Source organism: Pelophylax lessonae, assembly GCF_965119305.1.
Source record: "Pelophylax lessonae genome assembly, chromosome: 3".
Taxonomy (NCBI): domain Eukaryota; kingdom Metazoa; phylum Chordata; class Amphibia; order Anura; family Ranidae; genus Pelophylax; species Pelophylax lessonae.
This window is the reverse complement of record NC_138770.1, coordinates 56530074-56548289: the sequence shown is the minus strand read 5'-3', so window position 1 is coordinate 56548289 and position 18216 is coordinate 56530074. Positions and strand designations below refer to the sequence as shown.

Here is an 18216-nt window from a genome sequence, read left to right as displayed (position 1 = left end):
CCAGCATGTCCATGCACACACAGGCTGTTATCAGCAGTTTTTGGCAGGGCAGTTTCTTGCTGGGAAGAAAAAAAACCCCAAAAACGAGTGGGTTTTGAGTGACTTTTTTCAGCTGTAAAAACGCTCTAACATCAATAAAATGCAGATAAACGCCAAAAAAACGCTGCTAACTGGCGTTTTTTGATGTTTTAAATTCCCTCCCTCCTTCACATTTAATGTCCCTCCCATTACATCAGAGGTTCCCCCTACTACAGAGTCTCTCCAACACACAGTCAGAGTCCCCCTCATCACATCAGAGTCACCTCCATAAATGAGAGCATCCTCATCACATCAGAGTACCCCCACAACAGGGCTCCCCATCACATCAGAGTACCCCCACAACAGGGCTCCCCATCACATCAGAGTACCCCCACAACAGGGCTCCCCATCACATCAGAGTACCCCCACAACAGGGCTCCCCATCACATCAGAGTACCCCCACAACAGGGCTCCCCATCACATCAAAGTACCCCCACAACAGGGCTCCCCATCACATCAGAGTATCCCCACAACAGGGCTCCCCATCACATCAGAGTATCCCCACAACAGGGCTCCCCATCACATCAGAGTACCCCCAAAACAGGATTCCCCATTACATCAGAGTACCCCCACAACAGGGCTCCCCATCACATCAGAGTACCCCCACAACAGGGCTCCCCATCACATCAGAGTACCCCCACAACAGGGCTCCCCATCACATCAGAGTACCCCCACAACAGGGCTCCCCATCACATCAGAGTACCCCCACAACAGGGTTCCACATCACATCAGAGTACCCCCCCAAACAGGGCTCCCCATCACATCAGAGTACCCCCATCACATCAGAGTACCCCTACAACAGGGCTCCCCATCACATCAGAGTACCCCTACAACAGGGCTCCCCATCACATCAGAGTACCCCTACAACAGGGCTCCCCATCACATTAGAGTACCCCTACAACAGGGCTCCCCATCACATCAGAGTACCCCCACAGCAGGGCTCCCCATCACATCAGAGTACCCCCACAACAGGGTTCCCCATCACATCAGACTACCCCCACAACAGGGCTCCCCATCACATCAGAGTACCCCCCTCACATCAGAGTACCCCTACAACAGGGCTCCCCATCACATCAGAGTACCCCCACAACAGGGTTCCACATCACATCAGAGTACCCCCACAACAGGGCTCCCCATCACATCAGAGTACCCCCACAACAGGACCCCCCATCACATCAGAGTACCCCCACAACAGGACCCCCCCATCACATCAGAGTACCCCCACAACAGGACTCCCCATCACATCAGAGTACCACCACAACAGGGCTCCCCATCACATCAGAGTACCCCTACAACAGGGCTCCCCATCACATTAGAGTACCCCTACAACAGGGCTCCCCATCACATCAGAGTACCCCCACAGCAGGGCTCCCCATCACATCAGAGTACCCCCACAACAGGGCTCCCCATCACATCAGAGTACCCCCACAACAGGGTTCCCCATCACATCAGACTACCCCCACAACAGGGCTCCCCATCACATCAGAGTACCCCCCTCACATCAGAGTACCCCTACAACAGGGCTCCCCATCACATCAGAGTACCCCCACAACAGGGTTCCACATCACATCAGAGTACCCCCACAACAGGGCTCCCCATCACATCAGAGTACCCCCACAACAGGACCCCCCATCACATCAGAGTACCCCCACAACAGGACCCCCCCATCACATCAGAGTACCCCCACAACAGGACTCCCCATCACATCAGAGTACCCCCACAACAGGGCTCCCCATCACATCAGAGTACCCCCACAACAGGGCTCCCCATCACATCAGAGTACCCCCACAACAGGACTCCCCATCACATCAGAGTACCCCCACAACAGGGCTCCCCATCACATCAGAGTACCCCCACAACAGGGCTCCCCATCACATCAGAGTACCCCCACAACAGGACCCCCCATCACATCAGAGTACCCCCACAACAGGACCCCCCCATCACATCAGAGTACCCCCACAACAGGACTCCCCATCACATCAGAGTACCACCACAACAGGGTTCCCCATCACATCAGAGTACCCCCACAACAGGGCTCCCCATCACATCAGAGTACCCCCACAACAGGACTCCCCATCACATCAGAGTACCCCCACAACAGGGCTCCCCATCACATCAGAGTACCCCCACAACAGGGTTCCCCATCACATCAGAGTACCCCCACAACAGGGTTCCCCATCACATCAGAGTACCCCCACAACAGGGCTCCCCATCACATCAGAGTACTCCCACAACAGGGCTCCCCATCACATCAGAGCACCCCCACAACAGGGCTCCCCATCACATCAGAGTACCCCCACAACAGGGCTCCCCATCACATCAGAGCACCCCCACAACAGGGCTCCCCATCACATCAGAGTACTCCCACAACAGGGTTCCCCATCACATCAGAGCACCCCCACAACAGGGTTCCCCATCACATCAGAGTACCCCCACAATCTAATATCGCTGGTGGGGATCTTTTTTTTGTGCGGGTGTCTATTGTTGACGGGTATGTCTTTTGTTTCTGGTGGGGGGGTCTTGTGTTGCTGTGGGGAGAAATGTTGCTGCGGGGGATCAACTGTTGAGGGAGAGGTTTATTGTTGCTGGCTGTTGAAGGGTCTAGTAATGCTGAGAGATCTGTGGTTGCTGCTGGGGATCTTTGTTGCTGGTATAGGATTTTGTTGTGGCGGGGGGGGGGGGGTCCATTGTTGGTGGTCTACTGTTGCTGGGGTGGAGCATATCAAATTCCATACAAAAACTTAACACAAAATTATACTTGGTTCTGTATTCTCTACAAGGGGTGGTCCTGGGAGGTGAGTAGGGGGTGGAACCAAGGGACTGTGCTCAGAGGTGGGTAGGGGGCGGAGACAAGAAGTGACTCAGAAGGGGGGAGTTCCTGCACCTATTCTCTGAGAAAAAAAACCCTGGCTGTATGCATTATTGCGTGTTTCCCGTGTGATAGCATGTGACAGGTCCTCTTTAGGGAAAGATCTGTGGCCTATTAGACCCCCAGATCTCTCCTCTGCCTTCCAAAGAAGAGTCTTGTGGACTTTTCTTCTTGCCATGTTTGGACTTACCCCTGCGGTCCAGCGTTGTTGTCCTTGACTTACCCCTGGCTGGGTTATACCACTGCACCTTGACCTCGCTGTATGCCTCCCTGGTCCTCTTGGATTTCAACCTCTTGCTGCACCCCTATCAAAGTTCCCTCACAAACCTTATACTGGTCAAACGTCTTTTTTCTTTTTATTAACGTAAAACCAAAAATACTGAAATCTGGCCTCTAGATGGTGCTTAGCATCATAGGAAAAAATCTTATGTTATTTGGCGCCATCTACTGGCCAAATGTGGTATTTTTTACATTTTTTTTTTTTTTACCAATATATGGAAAACATTCGACTAGCACAGGAAATAGCCTGAAAACATTGACGTTTAACCCCAATTCCCATAGAACAAATGTATATGCACATTCACTGGGCGAATTGTTAGGAATTTTTTTTTTAAATATATAAACACACCTCTTAGTCTTGTAATCATTAACTAGCACGGGGAGGGGGAGGGAGTTGGGGATTAATCCAACTTAAAAAGAGGGGGGGCTTGGTTACCTTAAAATCACTATACTGTTCGCTGCAGAGCAGTAGGGTGCTTTGGGGTATGCCTGAGCTCCTCCACTGAGCATTGGCAACAGCTACCATACAAAGGCTGGTGGGTGCCCCTGACGAAGTCCTTCATACTCACCACTCCATTGATGCCATTCTTATTGACTGGCTGCTTTGGTACGATGACCAGGTAAGTGATGATACCCTTTTCTCTCAGGTAGTCACACCTTGTGCCCCCTTCGCCCGGCTCCACTTCAAACTCCCCCTTCAGGCAGTCCAAGGTGCTCTGCGAGATGTGCACACGGCTGTGGGAATTCAAGATGGAAATGCATAGACATGTGCAGAACCAAAAAAATGTGTTTAGTTTCATTTCAATTCTCTTTTTAAATAATTTAGTTTAGTTAAATTCATTTAATCGTTAATTCGTTTTCGAATTTGTTTAGAATTTTCCAAATTTTTTTATTCAATTCGACCAAATTCTTAAAATTTAAAACAGCATTCGAATTGGAATTTATTCTATCTGAAAATCAAATTTCGGAAGATGTTCATATTCTTTCTCTTTTATTCTATTCTACTGTTTTTTTTTTCTATTCTATTTCTTTTCTATTCTTTTCTATTCAAATTCAAATTTGTTCTATTTAAAATTCGAATTTTAGAAGATGGCCATATTCTATTTTATTCTATTATATTCTTTTTTTCTCTTTTATTTTTTTTATTTTCTTCTATTCCTATTCAAAATTCAAATTTCATAAGATGTTCATATTCTTTCCATTTTATTCTATTGTTTTTTATCTATTCTATTTATTTATTTTTCTATTCTTTTCTACTCAAATTCAAATTTATTCTATTTAAAATTCAAATTTCGGAAGATGCCCACATTCTCTCTATTTTATTGTTTTTTTCTATTTAATTTTTTCTATTCTTTTCTATTTAAATTCAAATTTATTCTATTTAAAATTTGAATTTCAGAAGATGTTCATATTCTTTCTATTTTATTCTATTCTATTGTTTTTTTTTTCTATTTTATTTTTTTACTTTATTTTATTTTCTATTCAAATTCAAAATTTATACTATTCGAAATTCGAATTTCGGAAGATAGTTATATTCTTTCTATTCTATTCTTTGCTTTTCCATTACTTTCTATTCTATTCTTTTCTATTCTAATCTATTCTATTCTAATTTATTTGAATCAAAATCTGAATCTCAGAAGACAGTTATATTCGTTCTACAAAGTATTTAATTCTATTCTATTGTTTTTTTCTACTCTATTGTTTTCTATTCTTTTATTTTCTGTTCTATTCTTTTCTAATCTATTCAAATTCAATTTTTTTTCTATTAGAAATTCGAATTTCAGAAGACAGTTTATTCTTTCTATTTTATTCTATGCTGTTCTATTGTTTTTTTTTTCAATTCTATTGTTTTTAAGTCTATTATTTTATTTTCTATTCTGTTCTATTCTATTTTAATTCAAATTTATTCTACTGGAAATTCGAATTTCGAAAGATGGTTATATTTTTTCTATTTTGTTCAATTCTATTGTTTTTTTCTATTCTATTCTATTCTTTTATTTTCTATTCAAGTTCTAATTTATTCTATTTGAAATTTATTTCGGAAGATGGTTATATTCTTTTTTATGTAATTCTATTTTTTTTATTCTATTGTTTTCTATTCTTTTATTTTCAGTTCTATTCTATTATATTATACTCTAAACCAGGGATCCTCAAACTACGGCCCTCCAGCTGTTGTGGAACTACACATCCCATGAGGCATTGTAAAACTCTCACATTCACAGACATGAATAGGCATGATGGGAATTGTAGTTCCTGAACAAGTGGAGGGCCATAGTTTGAAGACCCCTGGTCTAAACCATTCTATTCAAATTCAAATGTATTCTATTGGAAATTCCAATTTCAGAAGATGGTTATATTCTTTCTATTTTATTCTATGCTATTCTATTGTTTGTTTGTATTTTATTGTTTTCTATTCTATTCTGTTATTTTCTATTCTATTATTTTCTATTTTGTTCTATTCTAATCTATTCTTTTCTAATTCAAATTTATTCTATTGGAAATTCCATTTTCGGAAGATGGTTATATTTTATTTTTTTCTGTTCTATTCCATTGTTTTTTTCTATTACATCCTATTTTATTCTTTTATTTTATAATACATTCTATCCCTTTATTTTCTATACTATTTTATTCTATTCTTTTATTTTCTATTCTATTCTATTCTACTCTTGTTTTCAAATTAGATTTCAACTTTGAATTTGATTTAGCTTTCGAATTGATTCGAATTTCGGACGATTTTTGCTTTGTTGTTTTGGGGTCTTTAAATTAGTTACTATTGTAATTCGGAAATTCGGATACATCCAAATTTCTGAATACAGAAAAATGTGTCCGAATTTCAACCCGCACGTCTATAAATACACCAGTGGGAGCAACTAAATTATTGGAGGTACCTGGATATATATAGAAGACATATAAAAACAGATGGCAGATGTTCTACTTACCCAGGAATGCCACCGGCCTCCATCTTGTTAGCCAGGGTGACGTCTGTGGACCACACATCATACTGCCAACGCTTCTGGCCGAGGACCCCTCCAATGACGGTGCCCGTGTGAACTCCCACGCGCATGTCTACGTCTGTTTTGGTCTTCTCTCTGACGTATCTGATGGACGAAGAAAGTCTTAACCTTGGCCAAACACTAGTAGAACTTCATTCAAAATGTTTCCTTTTTAAGAACTGTCTAACCTGATTGTTCTCTGCCGCAGTTCAGTAACAATTACAACAGAAGTATGTAACGTACATAGGGCAGGGGTCAGAAGTATGTAACGTACATAGTCCATGGGTCAGAGGTATGCAACGAACAGAGTCCAAGGGTCAGAAGTATGTATCGTACATAGTGCAGGGTTAGAAGTATGTAACATACATAGTGCAGGGTCAGAAGTATGTAACTTTATATAGTGCAGGAGTCAGAAGTATGTAATGTGCATAGTGCAGGAGTCAGAAGTATGTAATGTGCATAGTGCAGGAGTCAGACGTATGTAATGTACATAGTGCAGGGGTCAGAAGTATGTAATGTACACAGTGTAGGGGTCAGAAGTATGTAACATCCATAGTACAGGGTCAGATGTATGTAACGTACATAGTGCAGGGGTCAGAAGTATGTAACATACAGAGTCCACGGGTCAGAAGTATGTATCGTACATAGTGCAGGGTCAGAAGTATGTAACGTACATAGCGCAGGGTCAGAAGTATGTAACTTTCATTGTGCAGGGTTTAGAAGTATGTAACTTACATAGTGCAGGGGTCAGAAGTATGTAACTTACATAGTGCAGGGATCAGAGGTATGTAACGTACATAGTGCAGGGGTCAGAAGTATGTAATGTGCATAGCGCAGGAGTCAGAAGTATGTAATATCATAGTTAAGTTAGAACTCACAGTACATATGTGACCACATGAAAAATATTCTACATAGGTGTCCCGGTCCGCCGATGATAGCAAACCAGGGCCGCTGGAGGAGATGTAGAGGTGGCCCCCCCCACCTAAGCTGACATCACTTCCGCCCTATTCCCATGGGGTCCCGGAACTCCTCCCCCAGCCCTGTGAGCACTTCCAGCAGCCCTGATTTGATTTGCTATCATCGGCGGACCGGGACACCTATGTAGATTATTTTGCATGTGGCCACATATGTACTGTGGGTTCTATTATTTTTTAAACTGCCCACTAGGTGGCGCTTTCTATACACACTAAGCCTAATACTAATCCCTTTCTTTACACACACAGGAGCGGTGGGGGAAATCGCATGCGATTCAGACAGGAATCACACTGCAATCCTGTTCAAATCGCATTTGATTATTTTCAGTGCGATTTGAGCCTCTTATATTGACGCAAATCGCACCGCAAAGTATGGAGACTCTGTATCGGCGAGTACTTGACGGAAAGTATCGGTACTCATACTCAGCGATAAAAAAAACGGTATCAATGCAACCCTATTTACAGGTCTTATCCCTCCCACCGCGCATGAAAGGATAGCGAAAGGAGAAGAACAGTGAGGAATTAATCTCTCTGTCACTCAGCTCTCTCCTCCTATCAGCAAGTCTTCCTCCTGGAGGTAGGCTGTATTAATGACTACAGAACTGTATCTTTTATACAGTTTTTTTTCTTACAAGTAAATATGAAATATCTCAATATTATTATTATGTAGTTCAGTAGGAGGATGGAGCTTAGGTCACCTTTTCACATCCTCAGCCCGTTGTGTACAGGACTCCAATGAGTCATCAGTGGAATGGCTCCCTTATAAGATAGCTCATTTGGAATTTTCCAATCAGACAAAGGGAGCTGCAAAGCAAGCTGCTCTGCTGTCTCTTTGGATATCCCAATGGCCTCCAAACTTTGAGGCATGAGGGCCACATTTTCAAATTTACAAATATTCGCAGGCCAGAAGAAAAACAGAAAACTGTTAACAGTAAAGAGACCCCCCTTCCATTCAGGAGTTCCAATCAGAGTCCTCCCTTACATCCCAGAGTAGCCATCAGAACCCCCCTTCCATTCAGGAGTCCCTATCAGAGTCCCCCTAACATCCAGGAATTCCTATCAGAGTCCTCAATTACATCCCAGACTGCCCATCAGAGTCCTCCCTTACATCCAGGAGTGCCCATCACAGTCCCCCCTTACATTCAGGAGTGCCCATCAGAGTCCTCCATTACCCCAGGAGTGACCATTAGAGTCTCCCTTTACATCCATGGGTGCCCATAGGAGTCCCCCTTACATTCAGGACTTCCCATAAGAGTCTCCCATCCCCCTGACATCCAGGAGTGCCCAGCAGAGTCCTCCCTTACATCCAGGAGTGGCCATCAGAGTCCCCCCTTACTTCCAGAGGTACCCATCAGAGTACACCTTTACATCCAGGAGTGCCCATCAGAGTCCCCCCTTACATCCAGGAGTGCCCATCAGAGTCCCCCTTACATCCATGAGTGCCTAGTAGAGTCCTCCATTACTTTAAGGAGAGCCCAGAAGAGTCCACCCTTACATCCAGGAGTACCCATCAGAGTCGCCCTTTACATCCAGGAATGCCCACCAACAGAGTCCCTCCTTACATCCAGGAGTGCCCATCAGAGTCAATCTTACATCCAGGAGTAACCATCAGTGTCTCCCCTTAAATCCAGTGTGCCCATCAGAGCCCCCTCTTTGATCCAGGAATGCCCATCACAGTTCTCACTTGATTGCCCATCAGAATCCTTTCCTACATTCAGGAGTGCCCATCAGAGTCCCCTATCCCCCTAACATTCAGAATTGCCCATCAGAGTCCACCTTACATCCAGGAGTGGCCAGTAGAGTCCTCTCTTACATCCAGGAGTGCCCAGCAGAGTCCCCCCTTACATCCAGGAGTGCCCAGCATAGTCCCCCCTTACATCAGGAGTGCTCATCAGAGTCCAACCTTACATCCAGGAGTGTCCATCAGAGTCCTCCCTTACATCCAGGAATGCCCATCAGGGGGGCTGGCAGAGGGTCATGGCTGGCTGGCTGCCAGTGGATATGCCAGACTCCAAATTTCAATGCACAGAATACTGCCAGCCAGGGTATTCAAATGTACAGATGCTGCGGGTGGAATAAAATCTTGTAGCGGGCCAGATGTGACCCGCAGGCCATAGTTTGAAGACCCCTGAGCTAACCCAAAGTGGTTTGGAAATCCTTTGTCACGTTTGAAATGTTTATTTGCACAACAATTAACATATAAACAGTAGATAGTGGAAAAAAAGGGTTTAAAAACAAGAGTTTAAAACTTAAAAAACCTAAAATATATCTAAAGCCAAAACTTTTATTTAGTTTTGGATTGTGTAGAGAAAGATTACATCCCCTGTCCGCTTATTACCTGCTGATCCTGTCAGAAATCTAGTAAGCTGACAACAGTGCAGCAAAGGCAAATAGCAAGGAATTTAACAAGTTAGTTTAGTTCCCACTTCTTTCTGTTGACTACAGAACACCCCCCTCCCCATGTTATGAAGATGAGGAGAGGATGCAGTGTTCTGTAGTCCTAACACACTTTCTGTCCAATAGTGACAACGCCGCTCCTTCATAGCTACAGTACATTGGGTAATCGTTGTCACCTGCAGGACAGGGAGTGTGTTATTGGCAGGATCACCAGGTTTAAACACTGGTAAGCTGCAATGTATTACACTTTTGTTTTTGGGTTTACAGCTTATAAAATGTTAGAGTACTTACGATATGGCGTCTACCATGGCCAGACCCATCATGATGGAGCAGTAGGCGTGATCTTCTCTGTAATCAGGGAGGCCACAGATGCAGTAATAACAGTCACCTAGGATCTTAATCCTCAACTGGTGATATTTCTACAAGACAAAACAAGACCTGATATTACTGTTCTAGTAGGTGTGAGAATATTACTACGTACGTGTGACTGTGTGCACAAGAGGACCCAACCAGAGATGAGAAATGACAAGATCCACCTATGGAGTTCTGAGGCTCAAGAGATGGGAGGTAGGTCAGGTGAGTATGGTCTGCCTGGTCACCTGCACCATAACCTGGCAAATCCAATTAGAAATAGTGGATATGGAAGATAGAGAACCTACTTTAGGACCTTCTGGAACAACGAACAGGGAATCTGCCTCTCCAAAAGAAGCAGTGGCCATAAGGGAAACCCTAACGGCCTTCACCACATATAGGCATCCTCAGGGTGCATCTGTCCCGGCACTGGCAAGGCCACACAATATCATCATTAGGGTGAAAAGCAGAGACCGGTTTGGGTAAAAAGGAGGTCCTTGGTCGTAAAACTAGCTTGTCTTTAAATCAAATGGGGCTCCCTACCGGACAATGGTGACAACTCCGGAAACCTTTCTTGGAAATGCCAATGCAAATTCCTGATTAGGTTGGGATAGAGTTCTTTATTGTGCCTACAATATAGGATTATAGTCCCACAGTTGAAGGGGATATCTAACGGGGGAGCAATGTGTGAAATCCTTAGTTTAATTGTAAGAATAAGTAAATTACTGTTGGAAAAAAAAAAAAAGAATAAGTAAATTACTAGAAAGAGGAACCCAGAAAAAGGACATACAAAACAGACACCTGACTTCTAATGGTACGAAGAGCCAGGTTTTGGCCTACCCCCCAACTGACGAAAAGGAAAGAAAAAACACTGCCCACCAAGAATGTTAATCTTCAGTGCAGGGATCAGGTTTGGCTATCGTACTCTACATAGTGCTGGGGTAGGAAGTATGTAATGTACATAGTGCAGGGTCAGAGATGAGTAATGTATATTGCACAGGAGTCAGGTGTATGCAATGTACATAGTGAAGGGGCCAGTGTAGGGTAAGATCCACATTACATGGGGTCAGGGTTTGGTAACGTACACAGTGGATAGAGTCAGGGTTGGGTAACAGGCATAGTGCAGGGGTCATAGTTGAATAACAGACATAGTGCTGGGGTTGGGGTTAGGGTTGGGTATTGTACTTTGCGCAGGAGTCAGAAGTATGTAACCTACATAGTGCAGGGGTCAGGGTTGGGTAACATACATAGTGCCAGGGTCAGGGTTGGGTAATGTACATAGTGCTGGGGTCAGGGTTGGGTAACATACACAGTGTATGAGTCAGGTGTGCAATGTACAGATTTTGGGGGTCAGGAGTGGCTAATACAGGGTTCAGGTGTATGTATTGTACATGGTGCAGGGGTCAGGGTTGGGTAACATACATAGTGCAGGGGTCAGGGTTTGGTAACATACATAGTGCAGGGGTCAGGGTTGGGTAACATACATAGTGCAGGGGTCAGGGTTTGGTAACATACATACTGCAGGGGTCAGGTGTGTAATGCACAGATTGTGGGGACCAGGTGTATGTAATGTACATGGTGCAGGGGTCAGGGTTGGGTAATGTACATAGTGCAAGGGGTCAGGGATGGGTATCATACATAGTGCTGGGGTTGGGGTGGGCATTGTACATAGTGGAGGGGCCAGGGTTGGGTAACATACATAGTACAGGAGCCAGGGTTGAGTAACGTACATAGTGCTGGGGTCAGGATTGGGTAACGTACATAGTGCTTGGGTCAGGGTTGGGTAACGTACATAGTGCAGGGGTCAGGGTTGGGTATCGTACATAGTACAGGAGCCAGGGTTGGGTATCGTACAAAGTGCTCGGGTCAGGGTTGGGTAACATTCATAGTGCAGGGGTCAGGGTTGGGTAACATTCATAGTGCTCGGGTCAGGGTTGGGTAACATTCATAGTGCAGGGGTCAGGGTTGGGTAACGTACATAGTACAGGAGCCAGGGTTGGGTAATGTACATAGTGCTCGGGTCAGGGTTGGATAACGTACATAGTGCAGGGGTCAGGGTTGGGTAACGTACATAGTACAGGAGCCAGGGTTGGGTAACATACATAGTGCTGGAGTCAGGGTTGGGTAATGTACATAGTGCTCGGGTCAGGGTTGGGTAAGGTGCATAGTGCAGAGGTTAGAGTTGGGTATTGTACATAGTGGCAGGGGTCAGGGTTGGGTAACACACACAGTGTATGGGTCAGGTGGGTAATGTACAGATTGTGGGGGTCAGGAGTGGCTAATGCAGGGGTTATATGTATGTAATCTACAGATTGTGGGGGTTAGGAGTGGCTAATGCAGGGGTCAGGTGTATGTATTAACGTACGTAGTGCTGGGGTCAGGGTTTGGTAACATACACACTGCAGGGGGTCAGGTATGTAATGTACAGATTACAGGGGTAAGGAGTGGCTAATGCAGGGGTAAGTGTGTAATGTATATAGTGCAGGGGTCAGGGTTGAGTAACGTATATAGTGCAGGAGTCAAGGTTGGGTAACATACATAGTATAGGGGTCAGGGGTGGGTATCATAGATAGTGCAGGGGTGAGGGTTGGGTAACAGTGTAATGTACAGATTGTGGGGGTCAGGAGTGGCTAATGTAGGGGTCAGGTGTATGTACATGTGCAGGGGTCAGGGTAGGGTAACATACATGGTGCAGGGGTCAGGGTTTGGTAACATACACAGTGCAGGGGTCAAGTGTGTAATGTACAGATTGTGGGGGTCAGGAGTGGCTAATGCAGGGTTATGTAATGTACATTGTGCAGGGGTCAGGTGTGTGATGTACTGGGTATGGGTGTCAGGTGCGTGTAATGTACATAGTGAGTGATGAAAAACAAAAGTATAAAATCAAAAAACTCTGCGCTTTAAAACTACTAGACAAAATAAAATCGTATCAAACAAAATTGTATCATTGTATCACTATCTGTGCTAGTAAATTTCACTGCTGCCACCATAAATATATAAATACAAATGAAGAATAAGTTACAGTGTATCACTTTAACAGGTACTGTAGCACTGTGATAATGCAAGCAAAATTCAAAAGTAAAATCCAAAAAATAAAAATAAGTCCATATGATGTAAAACACCCAGTGCTGTTCTTCATGCTAATAATTTAATGTGCCACTGCTCTGAAATTTTAAAAAAATGGCATAGTAACCAAACCACCACAATTTATTTAAAAAGATAAAAGAGCTGCTTACATTGTTTAAAAACAGTTTAGGCGTTCATGATATAAATCACATAAAATGTTGTTTCCTTCTTATCTCACCTCCGATGGATGCTATCAATGTACATCCCGATGTCTCCTCTGGTCGCCGTGTAGCCATGTCCCGACGCGTTTCGTCACTTCAGATTTCGTCACAGGAAGTTTCCCCCTTTTTTACACATGATATCTGACATCTTACACTGTGTGGAGTGATTATTCTGACAGCTGCCCTTGAGGTGATGATTTCACCCAAAAAGCTGTCTTGCCAACCATGGGAATGGAAGGCATTTGGAGTTGGTGAGCTTTTCATCTAAAGGAAGAGGGATCACTAACTGCGTGCGAGGTGGTGTTTAGAAATGGAGATTTATAAAAAGGAGGATTACACCTATTATATGTTACAGAGCAGAGGCACATTGAATTATTAGCACGAAGAACAACACTGGGTGTTTTGCATCATATGGACTTATTTTTATTTTTTGGATTTTATTTTTGAATTTTGCTTGCATCACAGCGCTACCTGTTAACCACTTCCGTGTTGCCCACCGCATATACTGTATACTGCGGCAGGGAGGCCCGGCAGCTCAAAATCACGTATAAGTACGTGATTTTGTGCAGGGGTTATTGGGGGCGCGCACTCGCCGCTCCCACTGTGATTAGACACAGCGGGAGCCAATCAGCGGGTCCGGCGGCCACGATGGCCGCTGGCCACCCGCGATCGCACAGGAGAATGACAGAACGGACGTCTGCCTATGTAAACAAGGCAGACGGCCATTCTGTCACAGAGGAAGAGTGAGATCTTGTTTTTAGATCTCTCTTTTCCTCTAGTACATCCCCCACACAGTTAGAAAGCACTCCCTAGGAGCACACTTAACCCCTTGATCATCCCTGGTGTTAACTCCTTCCCTACCACTATCATTTATATAGTAACAGTGCATTTTTTTTTAGCACTGATCACTGTATTGGTGTCACTGGTCCCCAAAAAGTGTTAATTTATGTCAGATATATCCGCCGCAATGTCGCAGTCCCGCTAAAAATCGTTGATCATTGCCATTACTAATAAAAAAAAAAAAAAAAAGGACATAAATCTATCCCATAGTTTGTAGACGCTAAACATTTTGGGCAAACCAATCAATATACACTTATTAGGATTTTTTTTTTTTTACCAAAAATATAAAGCAGAATACATATTGACCTAAATTGATGAAAAAAATTGATTTTTTACATTTTTTATTTGGAATGTTTTATAGCAGAAAGTAAAAATTATTGTTTTTTTTCCAAAATTGTTGGTCTTTTTTTGTTTATAGAGCTAAAAATAAAAAACGCAGAGGTGATCAAATACCACCAAAAGAAAACTCTATTTGTGGGAAAAAAAAGACATACATTTTTTTTTTTTGGTACAGCGTCGCACGACCGCGCAATTGTCAGTTAAAGTAACGCAGTGCTGTATTGCAAAAAATGGCCTGGTCAATAAAGCAGAATTCTACCCAAAAGTGGAACTTCCGCTTTAAATACTCTTGACCCCCTGATATGTCACATTTTTTTTGGGGGGGGAGCGGGTACCTAGATTTGACAGGTACCCGCTCCCACTTCTGCTCAGGCCGCCTAGGCGGCTCGAGTGAAAGGTCTCCTCTCCCCCTCCCTCCCTGCAATCTTCTGGGACACGTCAGAGGTCCCAGAAAATTGCCTGGCCATTCATGATGAGCAGTGAAGCTGTCACATCCGGGTGCCCACACTAAAGATGCTGGCGCCGCTGAGAGGAGAGAGAGAGAGGAGTAAGGCTTTGGACGGCCGCATCGCTGGACCATGGGACAGGTGAGTGTGTTTATTAAAAGTCAGCAGATACCCTTTTTGTAGCTGCTGACTTTTAATATCCATAAAAACGGCTGGAAATCCGCTTTAAGGGGGTAAAACCTTCCGGAGCTGAAGTGGGTAAAGCGATACATTGTAACTTTTTCTTCGTGTGTAATGGACATAGTTTAGGAACTTTTTCTTCGCATGTAATGGACATAGTTTAGGAACTTTTTCTTCGTATGTAATGGACATAGTTTAGGAACTTTTTCTTCACATGTAATGGACATAGTTTAGGAACTTTTTCTTCGTGTGTAATGTACATAGTTTAGGAACTTTTTCTTCGTATGTAATTTACATAGTTTAGGAACTTTTTCTTCGCATGTAATGGACATAGTTTAGGAACTTTTTCTTCGTATGTAATTTACATAGTTTAGGAACTTTTTCTTCGCATGTAATGGACATAGTTTAGAAACTTTTTCTTCGTATGTAATTTACATAGTTTAGGAACTTTTTCTTCGTATGTAATGGACATAGTTTAGGAACTTTTTCTTCGTATGTAATGGACATAGTTTAGGAACTTTTTCTTCGTGTGTAATGTACATAGTTTAGGAACTTTTTCTTCGTATGTAATTTACATAGTTTAGGAACTTTTTCTTCGTATGTAATGGACATAGTTTAGGAACTTTTTCTTCGTATGTAATTTACATAGTTTAGGAACTTTTTCTTCGTATGTAATGAACATAGTTTAGGAACTTTTTCTTTGTGTGTAATGTACATAGTTTAGGAACTTTTTCTTCGTGTGTAATGTACATAGTTTAGGAACTTTTTCTTCGTGTGTAATGGACATAGTTTAGGAACTTTTTCTTCGTGTGTAATGGACATAGTTTAGGAACTTTTTCTTCGTGTGTAATGGACATAGTTTAGGAACTTTTTCTTTGTATGTATTGTGCATAGTTTAGGAACTTTTTCTTTGCATGTAATGGACATAGTTTAGGAACTTTTTCTTCGTGTGTAATGTACATAGTTTAGGAACTTTTTCTTTGTGTGTAATGGACATAGTTTAGGAACTTTTTCTTTGTGTGTAATGGACATAGTTTAGGAACTTTTTCTTTGTGTGTAATGGACATAGTTTAGGAACTTTTTCTTTGTGTATAATAGACATAGTTTAGGAACTTTTTCTTCGTATGTAATGTACATAGTTTAGGAACTTTTTCTTTGTGTGTAATGGACATAGTTTAGGAACTTTTTCTTTGTGTGTAATGGACATAGTTTAGGAACTTTTTCTTTGTATGTAATGTACATAGTTTAGGAACTTTTTCTTCGTGTGTAATGTACATAGTTTAGGAACTTTTTCTTTGTGTGTAATGTACATAGTTTAGGAACTTTTTCTTCGTGTGTAATGTACATAGTTTAGGAACTTTTTCTTTGTGTGTAATGGACATAGTTTAGGAACTTTTTCTTCGTGTGTAATGTACATAGTTTAGGAACTTTTTCTTTGTGTGTAATGTACATAGTTTAGGAACTTTTTCTTTGTGTGTAATGTACATAGTTTAGGAACTTTTTCTTTGTGTGTAATGTACATAGTTTAGGAACTTTTTCTTCGTGTGTAATGTACATAGTTTAGGAACTTTTTCTTTGTGTGTAATGTACATAGTTTAGGAACTTTTTCTTCGTATGTAATGGACATAGTTTAGGAACTTTTACTTCGTATGCAAACCAGATCCTTTCCTTTTTTATTTGATATGAAGCATTTTCCTTGACTGCAAAGATTACGTCACTTATTTAAGGCCCGTACACACGATAAGAAAATCAGAAGGGAAATTTCGTCCGACGACCGATCTGACGATTTTTCGGATTGTTAGTATGGTATTTTCCACAGCCGACTCCGACTTTTCGGCCAAAATAATCCTGATGTGCAGGCTATAAAATTTTTATCGTTCGTCAACACAACGTCCGATTTTCGTCTCATTAGTACAGTTTGACGGAAAAAAATCTTAAGAGCAAGACTAGGCATGCCCAGAGACGAAAGAACACATACAAAGCAATCCAACACATGACATCACTTCTGAAGTAGAATTCTGTCGTACGGGAAAATTCGTATGAAAACAACCTCTTCACTTTCCACATCAGACTAGCATGCCACAAAAAACGGACGACAGATCGTTCGATAATCTGATCGTGTGTACGGGGCTTTAGAGGCAAGTAAAGCCACATGGATTACGCGTTTACTTACCGCTGCAAGCTTGTCAAAGCGGGCAAAAAGCTCATTTAACAGTTTAACCAGCTCCTGGGCGCTGCAGTATGAGGACAGCTGAGTGAAGCCCACGATGTCTGCAAAGAGTATGCTGCGGGGAGACAGAGATAAGGACACAGGTTATCTCTTGTTGGGGAAGACATAGAAGGCATAGACATTAAATATTGGTTGCCAAACAGAATCAACATTAAATTAGTGCTGATGAGGGCTACAGTCTTGTTGCATTTTTTTATTTTTTTTTTTTGCTCCTGCTGTTCCTGGGGTTCTATGAAAGGAAACCTCATTGGCTCTGGTCATTTAAAAATCAGAGCTGAAACCTGCTTAACCCTTTTGGCCTACATCTTCTGGATTCTTATATAAATAACATAATTCTTTGGGTGTGCACAAGGGCATGCTCCTAGCCCTGCACTAACCTACAAAGTGCTGGGGTCAGAAGTATGTAACCTACAAAGTGTTGGGGGTCAGAAGTATGTAACGTACATAGTGCAGGGGTCAGAAGTATGTAATGTACATAGTGAAGGGGTCAGAAGTATGTAACCTACAAAGTGTCGGGGTCAGAAGTATGTAAGGTACATAGTTCAGGGGTCAAATGTATGTAACGTACAAAGTACAGGGGTCAGAAGTATGTAACATACATAGTACAGGGGTTAAAAGTATGTAACCTACAAAGTGCAGGGGTCAGACATATGTAACATACATAGTGCAGAGTCAGAAGTATGTAATGTACATAGTACAGGGGTCAGAAGTATGTAACGTACATAGTACAGGGGTCAGAAGTATGTAACGTACATAGTGCAGGGTTAGAAGTATGAAACTTTCATAGTGCAGGGGTCAGAAGTATGTAACATACATAGTGCAGGGGTCAGAAGTATGTAACTTTCATAGTGCATGGGTCAGACTTATGTAACGTACATAGTACAGGGGTCAGAAGTATGTAACCTACATAGTGCAGGGGTCAGAAGTATGTATAGTACATAGTACAGGGGTCA

The 18216-nt window shown here is 42.6% G+C and overlaps 1 protein-coding gene across 1 annotated transcript in view; it reads right to left on the bottom strand.

Annotated features, from left to right (window-relative positions):
- The window catches only part of ADCY3 (adenylate cyclase 3), a 222729-nt gene that overhangs the window by 52308 nt on the left and 152205 nt on the right, over positions 1-18216 (bottom strand). The window contains exons 4-7 of the mRNA XM_082249900.1: positions 17207-17318; positions 9882-10009; positions 6166-6324; positions 3796-3961 (exon numbers count right to left, since the gene is read on the bottom strand). Of these exons, the coding sequence (XP_082106026.1) occupies positions 3796-3961; positions 6166-6324; positions 9882-10009; positions 17207-17318 (565 nt within the window). The remainder of the gene's footprint in view (positions 1-3795; positions 3962-6165; positions 6325-9881; positions 10010-17206; positions 17319-18216) is intronic.